Source organism: Peromyscus eremicus, chromosome X (assembly GCF_949786415.1).
Source record: "Peromyscus eremicus chromosome X, PerEre_H2_v1, whole genome shotgun sequence".
Classification (NCBI taxonomy): Eukaryota; Metazoa; Chordata; class Mammalia; order Rodentia; family Cricetidae; genus Peromyscus; species Peromyscus eremicus.
In genome coordinates, this window is record NC_081439.1 from 11,232,042 (window position 1) to 11,253,715 (window position 21,674).

Below are 21,674 nucleotides of genomic sequence, written 5' to 3' on the forward strand. Positions count from 1 at the left end.
CATCTCTCCAGCCCCAGAGGACGGTTTTTTTTTTTTTTTTTTTTTTTTTTTTAAAGATTTATTTTTATTTATTATGTATACAGTGTTCTGTCTGCATATACACCTGCAGGCCAGAAGAGGGCACCAGATTTCATTACGGATGGTAGTGAGCCACCATGTGGTTGCTGGGAATTGAACTCAGGACCTCTGGAAGAACAGGCAGTGCTCTTAACCGCTGAGCCATCTCTCCAGCCCGAGGACGGTTTTTTTAAAAAAAGGTCTCTCCTTCCACTTCATTGAGGCAGGGTCCCTTTTTCTCTTGCTGTGCTGCATACCTCAGGCTAGCTGGCCCATGACCTTCCAGGCAGTTCTCCTTTTTTCTACCATCCATCTAGTCCTAGGAGTGCTGGGATTACAGATGTGTACCACAACATCTGGCTTTTTGAGGCTAAAACTCAGGTTATCAGACTGTACTGAGCCATCTCCCTAGCCTAGCCCTAGCTTATGCCAGTGGCAGAGATCCAAACTTGTCCAACCCTTCACCGATTAATTGAGCCATCTTCCCAGCCCTGTTCTTATTAAAAGAATTAACTTGTCATGCCATTAAAATGCTAAGGAGAGGACTAGGTGCAGTAGCACATGCCTCTAGTTCAAGCTCAGGGAGGCGGAGGTAGGAGTATCTCTGTGAGCTGGAAGCCAGCCTTGGTCTACATACCAGTTTATTTTGTTGTTGTTGTTGTTTTGAGACAAGGTTTCTCTGTGTAGCTTTGGTGCCTTTCCTGGCACTCACTCTGTAGCCCAGGTTGGCCTCGAACTCACAGAGATCCACCTGGCTCTGCCTCCCGAGTGCTGGGATTAAAGGTATGCACCACCACTGCTGACCAGTGTCTACATACTAGTTTCACACCAGCTGTAGCGACATAATGAGACTTCGTTTCAAAAAAAAAAAATCCTGTCAGCATGGTGGGGCATGCCTTTAATCCCAACACTAGGGAGGCTGACATATTTCTGTGCGTTCGAGGTCCACCTAGTGAGATCCAGGACAGGCAGTGTTAGGTAGAGAGACCTGGGTCAGAAAAAAAATCTTGATGGGAATTTTATTGGAGTTACATTTGGAGTGGGGGTTGTTGAGATAGGGTCTCTCTATGTAGCCCAGGCTGGCCTGAAACTCAGAGATCTGCTTTCCTGCCTCTGCCTTTCAAGTGCTAGGATCAAAAGCCTTGGAGTTACAATTTTTTAAAGAAACAATTTCGGGGCTAGAGAAATGGTTTAGTGATTAAGAGAGTGTACTTCTTTAGCAGAGGACTCCAGTTCGGTTCCCAGCACCCATGTCGGGTGGTTCACAACTGCCTGTAACCCCAGCTTCATTGAGATCTGAAGCCTCTGGCCTCAGCTGGCACTGGCCTCCACACACAGACACTCAATTAAAAAATTTAAAAAATTTAAAACCGGGCGGTGGTGGCGCACGCCTTCAATCCCAGCACTCGGGAGGCAGAGGCAGACGGATCTCTGTGAGTTGAGGCCAGCCTGGTCTACAGAGTGAGCTCCAGGAAAGGCGGAAAGCTACACAGAGAAACCCTGTCTCGAAAAACCAAAAAAAAAAAATTTTTTTTTTAATTTTAAAAGAGAAGTGAATGGGATGCAGCAAAGAAACCCAAATAACTACTCTGTGGATGAAAAGGGAAAGTTTTTTTTTCCAAACTGCCAAGGCTGTCTCAGAAAGCAGAGAGAAGCAACTGTGGTAGGGTGGAGGGTTCTCCTGGGTTAGATGTGACCCAGTACCTGTGAATACGGGAGCCTGGGAGCTGGGGTCTGGGCTTGGGAGTAGGAATGAGGGGGCCTAGAGGCTTGACATGCTAATAGGCACCACAGTCATATGTTAATGGAGGAGCTTGAATGATTGCCTTTTAGGTTGTAGGAGCTATCTTCAAGCCCTGAGGAAATACTGACTTTGTGTAAATGCCTGACCTTGGGAAAAGGAATTTCTTGGAGGACCTGACAAGAAACTGTTTAGTAAACACATTCACCTTATCTCTCCCCCCCCCCCCCCCCCCCCCCCCCCCCCCGCCCAGTTGAGGGCCTAAACCAGGGCCTTGCGCTTGCTAGGCAAGTGCTCTACCACTGAGCTAAATCCTCAACCCCTACATTCACCTTATTAAAAATAAAAATGAGGCTCAGAAGGCTTAAGGTTTGCAAGATCAGACCTTCCTGGGCCATAGATGAATTCAAGGCCAGCCTGAGCAAGTAAAAAGTGGGGGTGGGGGTGTTGGGTTTAGGGGTTTAGGATGTAGCTTAATGTTGAGCATTTGCCTAGCATTTGCTAGCCCCTGAACTCAATGCTAGTACTAAAATAATAATAAAAAGTGAACATGAAGGCCATTGATATAGCTTAGTGGTAGAGTAGCCTAGCATGTTTGAGACCCTGGGTTTGATTCTTATTATCAGTATCACATAAATGAAAATGTTTTTTTAAAAATGCTAGAGTCAACTGGGCAGTGGTGACATGCGCCTTTAATCTCAGCACTTGGGAGGCCAAGGCAGGTGGGTCTCTGTGAGTTCAAGGCCAGCTGGTCTACAAAGTGAGATCCAGGACAGCCCAGGATACACAGAGAAACCCTGTGTGTGTGGGGGGGCACAAAAATTCGTGGGGAACAAAAATTTCTAGCTAGCCAAGGCCACAGAAAATTATTTGGTTCTGTGACCCGGAGAAGGGACTTGAACATCCTTTTATAGAGAAGGACCAGTGCAGGGGGTACAGGATTTTGAGCCTCTGGGAAGTATGGTTGTCTGGAGTTGGGGTTTATGACCTAGGGAAAGAACAGTTCCCAGGAGAGTGCAGTTCTTTAGATTTACGACCCCTTGAGGAGTGCATTCCAAGGGCTGGTGTTTACAACCTCTGATTACAGGGTGTTAATTCAAGATGTTTACATAGTCGGAGATTCCTTTAAATTTCTTTCTCCTTACCTGGAAGAAGGCAGGGCAAAGGGTCAAAGCGGCTCCCAGTCCTAACACATTCAGAAATGTGTCTAGGTTTATAAGCGTACAATTGTTCATATTTCTGGGCTCTTCATTTACAAACGTGTACAAATTTATTCATATGTAGGAACATGACAGTATATTCACATTTATATCCAACTGGTTTATGCTCTACATGTTATACTAGTAATACTGTCCATGGGCTGGAGAGATGGCTCAGAGGTTAGAGCACTGACTGTTCTTCCAGAGGTCCTGAGTTCAATTCCCAGCACCCACATGGTGGCTCACAACCATCTGTAATGAGATCTGGTGCCCTCTTCTGGTCATACATGCTGTATACAAAATAAATAAATAAATCTTTAAAAAAAAAAAAGCAAAAAAAAAAAAAATACTGTCCAGTATATGGACCTTGTAGTATAAATGTTAGTGTCATTCTTGAGATTGTTTTTCTTTTCTTTCTTATTTTTTTTCTGTGTATGGGTTTTGCCTGCGTGTATATATGTGCACCATGTGCATGTCCAGTGCCCAGGGAGGATAGCAGAGAGCATTGGATCCCTTGGGACTGGAGTTATAGATGGCTTTGAGCTGCCATGTGGGTGCTGGGAATTGAACTCAGGTCCTCTGGGAGCATAGCTAGTGCTCAGAACAGCTGAGCCATCTCTCCAGCCCCCTGATCATTTTCATGGCTCTGAAAGTACCAAGCATGTTGTGAGCATGTGGGAGGCCGAGTCTCTCTGAGAAGCCCATTTTGGTCACCTCTACATCATAGTCTTAGATTATCAAGCTAAGACCCTGAACCAGTTTGGACATTTGTGATAACAATTTTCTCTGCATTATAATTACAGGGCTTCTTTGTGTAACAGTCCTGGCTGTCCTGGAACTCACTCTGTAGACCAGGCTGGCCTCGAACTCAGAGATCTGCCAGCCTCTGCCTCCTTAGTGCTGGGATTAAAGGTGTGTGCCACCACTGCCCGGCAAATAATATTTTTTTAAAAAGAAAGAAAAAGGGTGGGCTGGAAAGATGGCTCAGCAGTTAAGAACTCATAGTGAAACTCGTACTGATCTTTTGAAGGATCTGAGTTGGGTTCCCAGCACCCCCAATCCAGCAGCTCACAACTACCTGTAACTCCAGCTCCAAAGGCTTGATACTCTCTTCTGGCCTCCTTGGCTGTGTGCACACGTACAAACATACATATATACACACACAAACACACACGTAAATAAAAAGAATGAAATAAATTTTTAAAAAACAAAAAGTGAAAAAGAGGTTGAGGATATAATGTCCCGTGGTAGAGGACTTGTTTAGTATATTGATGCTCTAGGTCCAAGTTATAAGAGGGCCAAAGAAACAATAAAAATATCAGTAATAATAATTTAGTCAATTATGCCAACATCATTTGTTTAAAAAACCACTCAGGACTTGAGAGATGGCTCAGTAGTTAAGAGCACTTGCTGCTGTTTCAGAGGATCTGGGTTCAGTTCCCAGCACCCACAAGGTGACTCACAACAGTCTATATAACTCCAGTTCCAAGGGATCCAATGCTCTCTTCTGACCTCCACAGGGACCAGGCAAGCAAGCAGTTCCCAGACCTACATGCAGGCAAAACACTCATACACATAAAATACACTTTTAAGATGAATTAAGAAAAAACAATACTAGCCAGGTGGTGTTGGTGCACGCCTTTAATCCTAGCACTTGGGAGGCAGATCTCTGTAAGTTCGAGGCCAGCCTGGTCTACAGAGAGATCCAGGGCAGACACCAAAACTACACTGAGAAACCCTGTCTGGAAAAACCAAAAAAAAAAAAAAAAGAAAAAGAAAGAAAAACCAATATTGATTTGAGGTGCCACTCATTTTACAGATTGGGTTCCCATAGATACTTAAATTTAGTTCTGGACTTCCTCTTGCCTTCTGACTGGCTCCATTTGTGCTACATTTAACACCATGCATGTGTGTTTTAATTTTTTTTTATGTGTATGGGATGGGGGTTTTGCCTGTGTATGTATATCTGTGTACCATGTATATGCTTGGTGTTCTTGGAGGCCAGAAAAGGGCATCTAATCCCCTAGAACTAGAGTTACAGATGATTGTGAGCCACCATGTGGTCACTGGGAATAGAACCCAGGACCTCTGGAAGAAGAAGCAAGTGGTCTTAACCACTGAGGCATCCCTTCAGCCAAATATATATATTTGAGATGGGGTCTCACTGTGTAGCCGTGGCTGGCCTCAAACTCGGAGGTTCGCCAGCTTCTTCCTCCCAAGTGCTGGAATTTAAGGCATGCACTACCACACAGGGCTAACACTATTATTTTTAATAGCAATGATTTTTGGTCAGTTTTAATAAAAAAAAAAAAGCCTTTGCCATGTTCCTGCTGTTCTTTTTCTTAGCTATTCTTAAACATGAATTTGTTTTTTGTAAACCTTAAATTTCACCCAGTTTTGGGGGGAAAACATTAGAATTCTGGTTGGTATTTCACTGGATGTATATATTAGTTTAAGGTTTGGCAAGTTTGACAACTTTATGATGAAGAATGTAGTATGTATCATATATATTATGTAATATGGCAAACAGGATCTGGGCCAGAAGCCCATAATGAAATGCTTGGATTTGTCTGGAGGAAATGTGTGCACATTCACTCAGAGTTGGTTATGTAAAAGCTATTTATAGCCTCATGTTGGTTCATGTCAGGTTTTGCCACTAGACAGGTTTGTGCTTGCAGAAATCCTATGCTATTTCTAAACATGTTTTCAGTTTTCCTATTGTTTGTCAGTATATAATAGAATATTTCTCTTTTCCTGTTAACTGCTTTGGCCTTCCACAGCTCATATATTCCCCTCGCCCTCCCTGCCTCCTTTCTCTCTCCACTTCCCTGCCCCCTCTTTTGGTCTCATATGGCCTAAGCTGGCTCCGGATCTCTGGTCCTCCTTTCTCTACCTACCAAGTACCAGGATTATAGGTATGTGCCACACACTAAGCTGAGTGGTACTCTTTGTGACATTCATGTTGTTGCTGTGGCTGTCATTTATGTTGGTCAGGTATACCTTAAAATTTCTTTAATTTTATTTGTTTCTTTTTTTCCGGAGCTGAGGACTGAACCCAAGCACTCTACCACTGAACTAAACCCCCAACCCCCAAGTTTCTTTAATTTTCAACACCACCACCGCCTATCCTCTCGATTTTTGAGGCAGGTTCTCACTATCTATCCTATGCCAGCTTTGGATTCATTATGTAGCCCATGCTGGCCTCAAACTTGTGATAGTCTTCCTAACTTCATCCTGCCAAGTACTGGGATCACAAGCATGAGCCACTACACCCAGCTTCGTTTTTATATGAATTTATTTATTTGTTTTACATCCCAGCTGCAGTTTTCCCTCCCTCCTCTCCTCTCAGTCCCTCCCCTCTGACCCCCTTCTGTTCCCACCCTCACCCCTCCACACACACACCCCATCTACTACTCCTGTGTTTCTGTTTAGGAAAAAACAAGTCTCCCATGAGTATCAACAAAACATGGCATATCAAGTTACAGTGAGACTAAGCACCTCCCTGTGTATTACGGTAGGCAAGGTGACCCAGGATGAGGAGTAGGGTCCCAAAAGCCTGTAAAAGAGTCAGAGACAGCCCCTGTTCCTGTTAGGATTCCCACAAGAAGACAAAGCTATACAACTGTCACATATAGAGAGAGAGCTTAGGTTGGTCCCGTGCAGGCTCCCTGGTTGTCGGTTTGGTCTCTGTGAGCCCAGGTTAGTTGATTCTGTGAGTTTTTTTGTGGTGTCCTTGACCCCTTTGGTTCCTACAATCCTTTCTCCCTCTCTTCTGCAGGATTCCCTGAACTCTGCCTAATGTTTGGCTGTGGGTCTGCATCTCTTTCCATCAGTTGCTGGATGAAGCCTCTCTGATGACAATTGGGCTAGGCACAAATCTGATCACAGGAGATGGCCAGTTCAGGCCATATCCACTATTGCTAGGAGTCTTAGCTGGGGTCATCCTTGTAGATTCATGGGAGATTCCCTTGCACCAGGTTCCTACCTGACCCCAAAATGACCCCCCTCCTTCCTAGTATTCTCTTTTCAGTACTCTCCCCCTCCATCAGCCTTAACTGATTGCTCCTGTTCCCATCCCCACCCGCCCTAAGTCCACTCATGAAATCTCTTCTATCTCCCCTTCCCAGGGAGGTCTGGGTGTCCCCCCCATGAACCCTTCTTGTTACCTAGTCTCTCTGGGTCTATGGATTATAGCATAGTTACCCTTTATTTTACAGCTAATACCCACTTATGAGTAAGTACATACCATGTTTGTCTTTCTGGGTCTGGGTTACCTCACTCAGGATGATTTTTCTCAACTTCCATCCATTTGCCTGCAAATTTCCTGATGTCATTGCTTTTAACAGCTGAGTACTCCATTGTGTAAATTACCACACTTTATCCATGTCTTGGTTGAGGGACATCTAGGTTGTTTCCAGGTTCTGGCTATTATGAATAATGCTGCTATGAACATAGTTGAGGAAGTGTCCTTGTGGTATGATTGAGCATCCATTGGTTGGGTATATGCCCGAGAGTGGTGTAGCTCCGTCTTGAGGTAGATGATTCCCAGCTTTCTGAGAAACCATAACACTGATTTCCAAAGTGGCTGTACAAGTTTGACTCCCACCAGCAATGGAGGAGTGTTCCCCTTGCTCCATATCCTCTCCAGCATGAGCTGTCACTTCTGTTTTTGATCTTAGCCATTCTGACAGGTGTAAGATAGAATCCCAGGGTCATTTTGATTTGCATTTCCCTGATGGCTAAGGATGTTGAACATCTTAAGTGTTTCTGGGACATTTGAGATTCTTCTGTTGAGAATTCTCTGTTTAGCTCTGTAGCCCATTTTTAAAATTGGATTATTTGGTATTTTGATGTCTAGTTTCTTGAGTTCTTTATATATTTTGGAGATCAGTCCTCTGTTAGATGTGGGGTTGGTGAAAATCTTTTCCCATTCTGTAGGCTGATGTTTTGTCCTATTGACCGTGTCCTTTGCTTTACAGAAACTTTTCAATTTCATGAGGTCCCATTTATTAATTGTCAGTTTTAGTGCATGTGCTATTGGTGTTCTGTTCAGGAAGTTGTCTCCTGTGCCAATGTGTTTGAGATTATTTCTGACTTCCTCTTCTATCAGGTTCAGTGCATCTGGATTATGTTGAGGTCTTTGTTCCACTTGGACTTGAGTTTTGCACCCAGCTTAGTTTTAGCCTTTTATTTTAAAATAGATATTTATTATTTTATAAGTCAGGTGGTGGTGGCACACATCTTTAATTCCAGCAGTCAGAAGGCAGAAGCAGGCAGATCTATGTGAGTTCTAGGCCAGCCTGATCTACTGAATGAGTTCTAGGACTGCCAGGGCTACACAGAGAAACCCTGTCTGAAAAAACAAACAAAAAACCCAAAAAAACCCTCGAAATATTTATTATTTTATGTGACTGTATATATGCTTGAGTGTATGTATGTGTACCATCTGCATGCAGGTACCTGGGATAGCTGGAAGATGGCCCTGGAACTGGAATTACAGGTGGTTATGAGCCACCCAGTGTGAATGCTGAGCGGTCCTCTGCAAGAGCACCAAGTCCTATTAACCACTGAGCTGTCTCTCCAGGACCTTCAGCCTTCTTGGTTGGGTTTACCTATAACTTTTTTTAAGGGTTGAACCCAGGGCTTTGTGTATGCACTCTTCTTCTGAGCTACCTGTCCACCATTCTTTTTTTTTTTTTTCTAATTTTGAGATAAGGTTTCTCTTAGTTATTTTTCTGTTACTGTGATAAGATACCATAACTAAGGCAACTTAAAAAGGAAAGTATTGGGAGGCTGGAGAGATGGGTTAAGAGCACTGACTGCTCTTCTGGAGGACCTGGGTTCGATTCCCAGTACCCACATGGCGGCTTACAACTGTCTGTAACTCCAGTTCCAGGGGATCTGACACCCTCACACAGACATGCATGCAAGCAAAGCACCAATGAACATAAAAAATAAAAAGGAATCATCAAAAAAAAATTTTAAAAAGGAAGGTGGTCTCGAAAAACAAACAAAAAGGAAAGTATTAGGTACTTACAGTTTCAGAGAATTAGAATCCATGACTATCATGGTGGCAGGCAGGATTGGTGCTGAAGCAGTAGCTGAGAGCTCACATCTTGGTTTTGTTTTGTTTGTTTGTTTGTTTTTGAGACGGGCTCTTTATGTAGCCTTGGCTGGCCTAGACTTCACTCTATAGACCAGACTGGCCCTGGACTCACAGAGATGCACCTGCCTCGGCCTCCCAAGTGCTGGGATTAAAGGCGTACACTATTATACTCAGCTTAATTTATGCATTTTTAAAGATTTGTTTTAATTTTACGTGTATGTGTGCCTGCTTGTATGTATGTGAACCATGTGCATGCCTGGTGTCCAAGGAAGCCAGAAGAGGGTGTTGGATTCCCTAGAACTGAACTGTCAGGCAGGTGTAAGCCACCCCTTGGAAGCAGAGAACTGAATCCCAGGTCCTCTACAAGAACAGCAAGTTCTCTTGACCACCGAGCCATCTCTCCAGCCCCAATGTTTATGCATTTTTAGATACTTGACAGTGAACTTCTTTTTGTTGTTCTGAAACAGGGTTTTACCATCTATCTTAGGCTGGCTGGGCTTTAATTTACTGTGTAGCCCAGGCTAACCTCAAACTCAGAGCAGTCACCCTGTTTCAGTCTCCTGAGTGTTGTGAGTACAGATATGTGCCACCGTGCATGGTGGTTGCTAAACTTTGATTTTGTTGTTGTTGTTTCATTTTTCAAGACAGGGTTTCTCTGTGTGGTTTTGGTGCTTGTCCTGGATGTCATTCTGTAGCCCAGGCTGGCCTTGAACTCACAGAGATCCACCTGGCTCTGCCTCCTGAGTGCTGGGATTAAAGGTGTGCGCCACCACCGCCTGTCTCTCTCTTCTTTTTCTTTCTTTCTTTCTTTTTTTTTTTTTTTTGGTATTTACATATCAGGTCTCCCAAGCTTGGCCTCCAAGTCTTTTTTACGTTTTTTACTGAAATCATTTAACTTTACCTCTATATCTTAGAGTAGTTTCTTAATTTGGAAAGTAGTACAACCTGCATCTCACCTGGAAAATGCTTTAATGTTTTAGCAAGACCACAGTGGCAGCTGTTGGGGGTGGCCCACAAAAGGAGCAGGCACTGGTTAGGAAGCAATAGTCTGAGGTATCTGGGCTAGCGGCTCAGACAGGGTCACAAGGCAGATGAACAGTGAGTCGGTGTTGAAGTGTGTTTTACACGTATAAACCACAGGGCTTGGCAATGATTTGGACTTGGGGACTGAGGGAATGGGAGCTGGCAGGGGTGGGTCAAGGGTTCTGGCAGGCGAACAGATGAAGCAAAAGGGAAAAGCTATGCTAGGGGTGGATCTCCACCTCTCCTTCGTGACCCCTTAGTTTGGGGTACCCTCAAAGAGATTCACGCAGAGGCAGTGGCATCTAGATGTGATCTTGCTTTTCCTTCAGCTCTGTGGAAAAAAGGGCTATGTGTCACGGCCAAGCTGCTTAGGGACGCTATTGACCTGCAAATGGCAGTGACTTGCTACAGAATTAAGTTCCAGGTCAGCCTGGGTTACAGTGAGATCCTGTCCCCCAAAAAAAAAAATCTCAAACCTAAAGTCAGGCTGCAGGTGTAGGTGCCTGGTGGAGTGCCCTTCACATACATGGAGCCTTAGGTTCCATCTCTAGAGAACAAGCACACACACAGATGATTGATGGTGGCTGCAGAGATGGTCCAGCAGGAAAAAGTGTCTACTGGCTCAGCCAGTAAAGGCCCGCAAGCCTGACAACCCAAGTTCATTTCCCAAACCCACATGGAACAGAGTGGGAAAACTGACTCCCATAGGTTGTCCTCTAACCTCCACACATGTACTGAGGCACACAAGAAGTAAACGGAACTTTTTCTTGTTGTTTTGGGAGACAGAGTTTCTCCGGGAAGCCCTGGCTGTCCTGGAACTCGCTCTGTAGACCAGGTTGGCCTCACACTCACTGAGATCCGCCTGCCTCTGCCTCCCGAGTGCTGGGATTAAAGGTGCGTAGCACCACATCTAGCAATAAATGTAACTTTTAAATTAAAAAAAAATGAGGCTGGGGCTGGTGAGACAGCTCAGAGGTTAAGAGCATTCACTGGCTGTTCTTCCAGAGGTTCCAAGTTCAATTCCCAGCAACCACATGGTGGCTTATACCCATCTATAATGAGATCTGGTGCCCTCTTGTAGCATGCAGGCATGCTTGCAGACAAAGCACTGTATATATAATAAATAAATAAATCTTTAAAAAAATGAGGCTAGCATTCACTTGGGAGACACAGGCAGGTGGATCTCTGTGAGTTCTAGGACAGCAGGACACTGTTTCACAGAGAAACCCTGTCTCGAAAAATCAAAAAAAAAAAAATGAGGCTAGAGAGATGGCTAACTGGTTAAGAGCAACATATTGTTCTTCCAGAGGTCCCAAGTTTGGTTCCCAGCACCTTTTGTCAGATGGCTCACAACTGCTGATAATTCCATCTCCAGGGGATAGGAGACCTTCTCCTAAATTCCAGGGGTAGCTCCACTTCACATGCACATACCCTAACACATGTACACATATATACACATATAATTCAAAAGAAAATAAACCCTTTAATAAAAAGAGTGCAAGTCAGGCAATGGTGGCACACGCCTTTAATCCCAGTACTCTGTAGGCAGAGCCAGGTGGATCTCTGTGAGTTCTAAGCCAGCCTGGTCTACAGAGCAAGATCCAAGATCCAGGACAGGCACCAAAACTACACAGAGAAACCCTGTCTCAAAAAACAAAACAAAAACAAAAACCATAAAAAAAGAGTGCTTGCTGTTCTTTCAGAGGATCTGAGTTCGGTTCCCAGCACCCACATATGGTGGCTCACCACCTCCAGCCCCAGGAGTATCAGGGCTTCTGACTCTGCAAGCATCTACACTCATGTGTATATACCCCCATAAAGACACATCCTCATACACATAATTAAAAGTAAAAGAAAATCTTGCTGGGCTGCAGCCATGGCTCAGCAGTTAAGAGCACTGGCTGCTCTTCCAGAGGACCCAGGTTCAATTCCCAGCACCCACATGGCAGCTTACAACTGTCTATAACTCTAGTTCCAAGAGATGTGATGTCCTCTCTGGCCTCCCTGGGTACCAGGCATGTATATGTTCTCTTTAATTTTAAATTTAAAAAAGCATTCTTGAAGTTATTGCTGCTGCAGCCACATCATATTTGAAGTGAGAAGAGAGATGAGGAAGAGCTCTTAAGGGAAGGGGGCGAGGATAATGGAATACATGTGCCATGAAAACAGGAGAGCCGCAAGAGGGGACAAGGTGGATAGGGATGGCAACGGTGAGGGTGATTAAGAGCAAAGTAGGTTTCTGTGTGTTTATGGGAATGCCATCATGAAGCCCATCACTTTGTATGCTAACTTAGAAAGTTTCTTTTCAAAAAGAAAGGGAAACCATAGTGAACAAAACTAAACGGAAAGGATGCAAGGGGGCCCTAAGCTAGAGAAGGAAGAAATCTCTGTGATGTTTTGTGAGCTGGGAGCGGCTCAGGTCAAGTCTAGAATGGTTTCCTTTGTCTCACGTGCACAACATAGCTCTCCACTAACCCTTTTTCTAAGGTATGTCTGGGCTCTGGGGTAAGCTAGATGAGGCGATGATCCTAGGAATAGGAATCTACCATCCCTAGCTGTAGAATCTTGGTCACTAGCTAGTTGTTGCAGACCTTTGGTCATTGTCTGTAGAGTGGAAATGGTAATAGCACCTTTCATCCCTTGGGTGGGGAGAACTATCAGGAATGGGAGAAGAGGGGTGTAGACTCTCCGACTTTGGGCCTGGACTTCACTTTTGACTTCTTTCATTCACTAGGTATGGGGCCTTGACCAAATATCTATAGACCCATTTCCTCATCAAAAAGAATGATAAATCCAAGGGAGGTGGCACACACCTATAGTCCTTTAATTCCAGGTATTTGGGATGCTGAGGCATAAGTTAGTTCAAGGCCAACCTGGTCTAGAATAAGTTCAGGGCTAGCCTGGGTAACTTAGAGACACTGTTTCAAAACAAGTTTTTTAAAAGGCCTCCTGATGTTGCTTAGCAGTGGAGCCCTTGCATAGAACATGCAATGTCCTGGTTTTGATTCCCCAGGATTGTCCCCTCCACACACAAAAATATATTTAAAAAAGAATACTAGCTAGTACTCCATAGAACTGAGTATAAGGAACTGATTTATTTTCTTTTTATTGGGTGGATAAGGGGTATGTGCATGTCACAGTGTGTGTATGAAGGTCAGAGGACAACTCCACCATGTGGGTTCCAGAGATTGAACTCTGCTTATCAGGCTTGGTGGCAAGTGCCTTTACTCACTGAGCCCTCTCATTGGCCCTCAAGTTTGTTTGTTTGTTTATATTTGTTTGTTTGTTTGTTTGTTTTGAGACAGGGTTTCTCTGTGTAGCTTTGCGCCTTTCCTGGATCTCGCTCTGTAGACCAGGCTGTCCTCGAACTCACAGAGATCCGCCTGGCTCTGCCTCCCGAGTGCTGGGATTAAAGGCGTGCACCACCAGGCCCTCAAGTGTTTTTTTTTTAAATGAGATAGTCTCATATAGCCCAGGCACTGGTCTTGAACTCTCCCTCTTCCTACCTCAGCCTCCAGAGTAACTGAGATTACAGGCCTGCACTGCCAGGCTCAATGGATATTATTATTTCTTAAGGTTAATCTCTTGCTTCAGTGCCTTGCAATAAATACTATTTAAATCATTCAAATAGTAAAGGCTTCCCTGCCATTTTGTGAAACATCTCCCACATAAGAACTATTCATGGCTGATTTTTTTTTTTTTTTTTTACATTATTGGGATGATACAGGGAAGAGGGAATAGACTTTGTTTCTGCCCTGTGGGTAGCTGGGCTTTAGAAAAGGAACCCAGCCCTGTGACCTGGGTTCACATCCCTGTTCTTACAGTGCTTCGCTCTGTGTGCTCAGGCCCACTGCTGGAAGACTGGGATATAATTAGCCCCAAAGATGTCATTGGATCCGATGTGCTACTGGCTGAGAAGCGTTCCTCACTGACGACAGCTGCCTTGCCTTTTACACAATCCATCCTCTCTCAGGTGATTTCAGGAGACTGGGGGGGCTCCAGCTGTGCTTGGAGGGAAGGGCCTATCTAGAACTCCCCTTCCAGAGCTTGCTGATTGGCCTCCGCCCTGTCCTGCACAGGGATCTGCAGCTGCTTCTGCTTCTTCTTTTTGTTTTGGTTTTATTTTTGACCTGTAGCTTCTTTTCCTCCTTCCTTCCCAGGTGGGCCGTACGTTGTCTAAGGTCCAGCAGGTGCTGAGTTGGTCGTATGGAGAGGATATCAAGCCTTTCAAACCACCTCTGAGTGATGCTGAGTTTCACACATACCTGAATCATGAAGGCCAGCTCTCCCGTCCTGAGGAGTTGCGATTGCGGATCTATCATGGTGGTGTGGAGCCTTCACTTCGAAAAGTGAGCCCCTCAGTCACTCACTGTAGCCATTACTCTGTGGTCACTGGTAGCACATGAGATGATACATTCAGTGGAACACACTGTCATAGGTAGGGTAGAGAGATTCCAGGGAAGGAGGTTCTATTTTAGGTAGTTCAGTGGCAGGAAGCAGACTATCACAAGGAGGACAGAAGCCACAAGAGACGGGTGGGGGTGACTAATTGCCATGGGTATGAAGCTCGGCCTCATTTCCTGTTGTCTCTGGCCAGGTGGTATGGCGGTACCTCCTGAATGTGTACCCGGATGGGCTGACAGGCCGTGAGCGGATGGACTACATGAAACGGAAGAGTCGAGAATATGAGCAGCTCAAAAGCGAGTGGGCCCAGCGAGTGAACCCTGAGGACCTGGAATTCATCCGCAGCACAGTCCTCAAGGATGTGCTTCGTACAGACCGAGCCCATCCCTACTACGCGGGGCCTGAGGATGGCCCACACCTACGGGCCCTGCATGACCTGCTCACTACCTATGCCGTTACCCATCCACAGGTGTCATACTGTCAGGGCATGAGTGACCTGGCGTCGCCCATCCTTGCTGTCATGGACCATGAGGGCCATGCCTTTGTGTGTTTTTGTGGCATCATGAAGCGCCTGGCTGCCAACTTCCATCCTGATGGTCGTGCCATGGCCACCAAGTTTGCCCACCTCAAGCTGCTGTTGAGACATGCTGACCCAGACTTCTACCAGTATCTGCAAGAAGCAGGCGCTGATGACCTCTTTTTCTGTTACCGCTGGCTGCTGCTGGAGCTTAAGCGCGAGTTTGCCTTTGATGATGCTCTCCGAATGCTAGAGGTCACCTGGAGCTCCCTGCCCCCTGACCCTCCTGAACATGAAGTGGAGCTTGTTGGACCTCCCAGCCAAGTGGCAGACACTGGCTTTGGTAGCCACAGGGGACGGCCAGTCCGTCAGAGGCACATGCTAAGGCCTGCTGGTGGAGGAGGTGGTGCTTTTGAAGACGCTGTTGTCCACCTGGCTACATCCAGCCAGGGACCTAGTGGTGGGGGACGTCTCCTGAGACAAGCCAGCCTGGATGGTCTCCAGCAACTCAGGGATAACATGGGTTCCAGGAAGGACTTTTTAGTCCAACTAGCCCACCCAGCTACCCTCATTAGCTCTAAATCCCTCTCTGAGCCCTTGCTGAACTCCCCAGACCCACTCCTCTCCTCCTTCTCTCGGCCTGATTCCCCATCCTCTTCATCTCCTCCATCTACCCAGGAGGCTTCTCCTTCTGGTGACATAGCTGTAGGATCCCCCTTGATGCAAGATATTGGTTCTCCCAGAGATCCAGGGAAGTCCCTGCCACCCCCACCTCCAATGGGCCTTCCCCCACCCCAGGAGTTTGGCCGAGGGAACCCATTCATGCTCTTCCTCTGCCTAGCTATCCTACTGGAACACCGTGACCACATCATGCGCAATGGGCTGGATTACAATGAGCTAGCCATGCATTTTGACCGCCTGGTGCGGAAACACCATCTAGGGCGTGTCTTGCGCAGGGCCAAGGCTCTCTTTGCTGATTATCTGCAGTCGGAAGTGTGGGACTCTGAGGAGGGGGCTGAGGCCACAGCTCCATCTTGATTGTAACCCTTCCAGCTTTCCAACCCCAGTGGTACTCCATTCTTTACATTGAGGGCCTACACACGAGACATTGTTCCCTGCCTGCCATCCCTAGACATGTTGGAGCCCAGGGCCCTCTCCCTGGGTTTGAGTGTGTGTGACTCACTGTTGGCACTGCCCACAGAGGCATGGCCTCTTTTCTGGTTTGGTTTTGTTTCTAAACTATTCTTTGCGCACACAAAGGTCACTGTGGCATGTGTATTTCTTTACTTCCTGGATGTTGTAGAAGTTACTGTGGGCTCTTTAGTGGATGGGACTGAAATAACTCAGTTGGTTTAGGGTGGCGCCTGCTTTCTCTACAAAGCCACAAGGAGAGCAGCTGTTGAAAACCAGTTATTGCTGAACCCGGCCCAGGGACTGCTCTAGAAAAGGCTAAATCTGTTTGTTTGGTTACTTGGTTGGTTTTTGGGGTATATCTGTCTACCTGGAATATAAAAGATCTATTTGATAGCTGTGAATGTTATTTCAGGACAGGCACAAAAAGATGAGGAAGAGAGTGTTTCTAGCTCAAAAAAAGGCAAGATTTGTGCCAGATGTGGCACACGCCTGTAGTCCCAGCACTCAGAAGGCAGAGGCAGGAGAATCTCTGAGTTTGAGGCCCGCCTGATCTACAGAGTGAGTTCCAGGACAGCCAGGGCTGTTATACAGAGAAACTCTGTCTCAAAAAAAGAAAGAAAAAGAAAAGAGCCTTTAATCCCAGCACTCGGGAGGCAGAGCCAGGCAGATCTCTGTAAGTTCGAGGCCAGCCTGCTCTACAGAGCGAGATCCAGGACAGGCACCAAAGCTACACAGAGAAACCCTGTCTCAGGGGGGAAAAAAAAGAGAGAAAAGAAAGAGGCAAGATTTACTACAAAAACTGGGAGTTTATGGCCTAAAGAGAGAAACATTTAGGCCACTCATCACTTCTAGGATCTAGACTCTTTGTGAACCTTCCAGTGCATGATGCTGGCAGTCCTGAGCAGGGGTCTGAGGTTTCTTGCTTTCCACATGCTTTGGAACCAGCTTGTGGGACTATGCCATGCCATGCTTAGAGCCCTAAGCTAGGTTTCCAGCTGATGGACGCCTGTCTTAACCATTTCAACATATTGCCACTAATATGGATAAGAAAAATCAAGCACTGATAAAACTTGAACCCTAAAAGAATTTGCCTAAGTATTTGCAAGATAATGATAAAAATGAGGTCCTTGGGGCTGAGTGATGGCTCAGTGATTAACAATATTCATTACTCTTGCAGAGGACCTGCATTTAGTTCCCAGCACCAACATGGTGGCTCAGAACCATCCATAACTCCAGTTCCAGAGGACCTAACTCCCTTCTGACCTCTGTGGCCACTAAGCATGCACATGGCATACATATATGCATGCAAGAAAAACACTCATTCATATAAAATAAAATAAAACTAAAAAAAAAATCAGGTCCTTGATCAGGCTGCAGTGGTATGCACATAATTCCCAGCTACTTGGGAGATTAAAGGAGAATCACAAGTTCAAGTCTAGCCTGGGCTACAGAGGGAAAAATCTGTCTCTAAAAAAGGCAATCCCTCTTCCCTACTTACCTAATCAGAATGTGGAGGAGCTTTCTCACAAGGAAACTGTCCTGTGCTAAGGATATGATAGATAGTAGATGAGCTCACTGGGGTCCCCGAGTCATGACTAGAAGTTATGCTGCCAGAGATGATGGGACATCAAGGAAAAGATCTTATCTGTCCCCCCCCCACATTACCATGTAAAGCTGAGAGTGACCCTTAAATGGTGCTTATCACCCCCCCAATGTTGGTGGAGAAGGATTAGTCACTTGAAAAGCAGGACAAAGCTATCCTTTTGTGTCCAGGGTATTCAAACACTGTGGATCTACCAAGTGCACACTGGGAATAAGGGGCTTGGACTCCGTAGAAGCCATACATAAGAGTGTAAGGGCGGGGCTGGAGAGATGGCTCAGAGGTTTAGAGCACTGGCTGCTCTTCCAGAGGTCCTGAGTTCAATTCCCAGCAACCACATGGTGGCTCACAACCATCTACGATGAGATCTGGTTCCCTTTTCTGGCCTGCAGGCATATGTGCAGGCAGAACACTGTATACATAATAAATAAATAAATCTTTAAAAAAAAAAAAAAAAAAAAAAAGAGTAAGGGCTTTCTGGGGACTTTATGTATTCCCTTCGTCGGTAACTAGCTGACACCCTATGGGGTATGTTCTATGATTAATGAATTCTGATTTTATTATTGAAAGCTGTCCTGGAACTTGCTTATGTAGACTGGCTGGCCTCAAACTCAGAGATCTGCCTGCCTCTGCCTCCTGAGTGCTGGCATTAAAGTTAGGTGCCACCATGATTGGCTTTCATGTTAATTTTTTGTGTATGGTGGTTTTGCCTACATGTATGCCTATGCAGCACTATGTGCAAGAAGCTTGCAGAGGCCAGAAAATGGTATCAGATCCCCTGGAACTGGAGTTACAGATAGTTGTGAGCTCCCATTGGGGTGCTGGGAACCAAACCTGGGTCTTCTTAAAACAATGAGCCATCTCTCCAGCTCCAAGTACTGATATTTAAGGGGTCATACAAGTCAGTATGCCCTTTAGAATGCCAATGAATCCATTCTGTGAACAGGAGGCTTGGGCTCTGAAAGGCAGAAACCTTTACTTTTTCTCTAGGATACTTGGACCTTCTGGTCCATTCCAAGATGGCAAGAGATATATAAGCTGCTGAAACCACTGGGAGAAACTCCAGAGGAAAACACAGGTTCCAGGGCTGACAAGAGGGCTCAGTGGGTAAAGGTGCTTGCCACCAAGACTGAGAAGCTGAATTTGAGCCCTAGGCCCCACATGGTAGAAAGAGAGAACTGACTCCTGTAAATTTTCCTCTGACCTCCACATGTACTCGCCACCCCCTCCCTGATACACAAAATGAATAGTGTAATAACAAATAGTTTTTTTAGAGCCAGGCAGTCGTGGCGCATACTCAGGAGGCAGAGGCAGCTGGATCTCTGAGTTTGAGGCTACCTTGGTCTACAGAGCGAGTTCCAGGACAGCCAGGATTATACAGAGAAACCTTGTCTCAGAAAACCAAAAATGTGTGTGTGTGTGTGTGTGTGTGTATTATATATACTTGTGTGTATATATTTATATATTATATATGTATATAAATGTATAAAATATATAAATACATATACATATATTCACCCCATAGACCAGGCTGACCTCAAACTCACAGAGATCTGCCTGCCTTCTGAGTGCTGGGATTAAAGGCATGTGCTGCCACAATTTAGTTATATATATATATATATTTTTTTTTTTCTAAAGAAAACATGGGTTCCAGAAATTATAGCACAGCTCTGAGACCCATGAGGGCATAGAAAGCCATCTTTTTTTTCTTTTTAATATTAGCCTTTTTCTTTTATTCAGCTTAAAAAATGTATTTGCTTTTAATGCATTGGTGTTTTCCCTGCATGCATGTCTATGTGAGGGCATTGGATCCCCTGGAACTAGAGTTACAGACAGTTGTGAGCTGCCATATGGGTGCTGGGAATTGAACCTGGGTCCTCTGGGAAGAGCAGCCTGTGCTCTAAACCACTGAGCCATCTCTAGCTCCATAGGAACTGGTGTGTTTTGAGAGACAGATAGCCGGAGGCAGCAAATACAGTCTAGACTAGAGGAAAATGCAGGTTGTTATGGCTGTACCCTTTTCTCCACATTGCTTTGGAAGTTTTTGCCTTCTCTCTTACTGAGGAAATCATCCAGACCCAAGTACAGGTGTCTAGATGGCTAGTGTGAAGGCAGCAGCTATCCTAGGGGAAGAAACGGGCAGCCAGTGGCCATCAGACTCCCAGGTGCCAGGACTGCTGGATACTCTGAGGGAGACCACTTCCTTCCCCCCTCCCCTCCGGGACAGGGTTTCTCTGTGTGTAGCTCTGGCTGGCCTCGAACTCAGAGATCTATCTGCCTGCCTCTGCCTTCCAAGTGCTGGGATGAAAGGCGTGCGCCACCACTGCCCAGCCGAGACTATCTCCTTTTAAAGTGATTTTTCCTCTGAGGGTTTGATGACTCCTTACTAGAACATTTGCAGGTGTTAGGAAAGCAAGTGGGAGTGATAACTACTTCTGTGGTGCTAGGGGCCATACAGTCTGGCTCATCCCTCACACTTCTCTTCACCCCTCAAAGTCCAGGTAAGTGAACAGGTGGAGTTTGGTCTCCGCTTTCCTCACTGCATTTGGCCAGCTAAAGCAGCAAGTAACTTCAATTCAGTATGAGTTCCAAACTTAGAAGCCCCAAACAACAAGGATTTATTTATTTGCCTTGCCATTTCCAAGGGTCAGGAATCTAGAAGTCGCTTACCTGGTGGCTTTGTCCCAGGGTTCTTCTGAAGTTTCAGTTGACTTGTCAACCAGGATGCCTGATTTAGCTAATGGCTTCACTTGCATCATAGGGCTATTGGCAAATGGTTTCAGTTCTTAGTACCTGAGCCTTTTGGTGAGGTTCCTCCCAACGTGACCAAGACGTACGTTACAGGTTACAATGCCTGTTCAACTCGGAGAAATGAAAGAATGTGCAGACACACACGCCCACACAGAGTCTTCACCTCATCATGTAGCAGGCAAGCTGCTGGGATTACAGGTCTGGACCACCACACTCAGCATTTCGCAGTGCTAGGGATGGAACACACAATTTTATGGATGATATGCAGACATTCTCCCAACTGAGTTCACTCCCAGCCCTCCAAATATATGTTGTAAGTACAGCAAATGAAATGTTAGGACTAAGTCCTGATATAATAATAGTTAACCAAAAATATGTAAAACAGATTCTCAGAGCTGGAGAGAGAGCTTAATGGTTTAAAACACCGGCTGCTCTTCCAGAAGACCTGGGTTCAATTCCCAGCACCCACATGGTAGCTCACAACCATCTGTAACTGTAGTCCCAGGGAATCTGACCCCCTCTTCTGGCCTCCTGGGACACTAGGCATACACTTTATACACAGACATACACACAGGCAAAACACCCAAACACTTAAATTTAAAAAAGAAACAGACCCTAACTGTAATTTTTTAAAGTCCAAGCGAGGCATAAGTGGCATACAGTTGCAATTCTAGCACTTAAGCAACACAATCAGATCCTGTCTACAAAATCGGTGGGGGTGGGTCGAGGCGAGATGGTTCAATGGATAAAGGCACTTGCTGCCAAGCCTGAGGACCAGAGTTCTATCCCCAGGACCCACACGGTAGGAGAGAACGTACTTCCTGAAAGTTGTCCTCTGATCTCAACATGTGAGCTCTCTGTTTCTCCCCCACCCCCATTACACACACAAGATTACAAAAGATAGAAAAGATTCATACAGATGGATAAGGAAGATATGTCTACCACAAATACATTTTAAGCTTGGGATAGATAGATCTATAGATATTGGTATAATACATGTATCATTTCTATCTTAATTTGCTTTCTATTGCTATTGATAAAGACCATGGCCAAAAGCAACTTGGGGAGGAAAGGGTGTATTTCACCTTATAGCGTACATCATGAAGGAAAGTCAAAGCAGGAACTTGGAGGCAAGAACTGAA

The 21,674-nt window shown here is 45.4% G+C and overlaps 1 protein-coding gene across 1 annotated transcript in view; it reads left to right on the plus strand.

Moving 5' to 3' along the window:
- The window catches only part of Tbc1d25 (TBC1 domain family member 25), a 22,799-nt gene extending 6,099 nt beyond the window's left edge, over positions 1–16,700 (plus strand). The window contains exons 4-6 of the mRNA XM_059251215.1: positions 13,972–14,099; positions 14,287–14,475; positions 14,724–16,700. Coding sequence (XP_059107198.1) covers positions 13,972–14,099; positions 14,287–14,475; positions 14,724–16,085 — 1,679 coding nt within the window. The 3' untranslated portion in view covers positions 16,086–16,700. The remainder of the gene's footprint in view (positions 1–13,971; positions 14,100–14,286; positions 14,476–14,723) is intronic.
- The last annotated feature ends 4,974 nt before the right edge of the window (positions 16,701–21,674 follow it).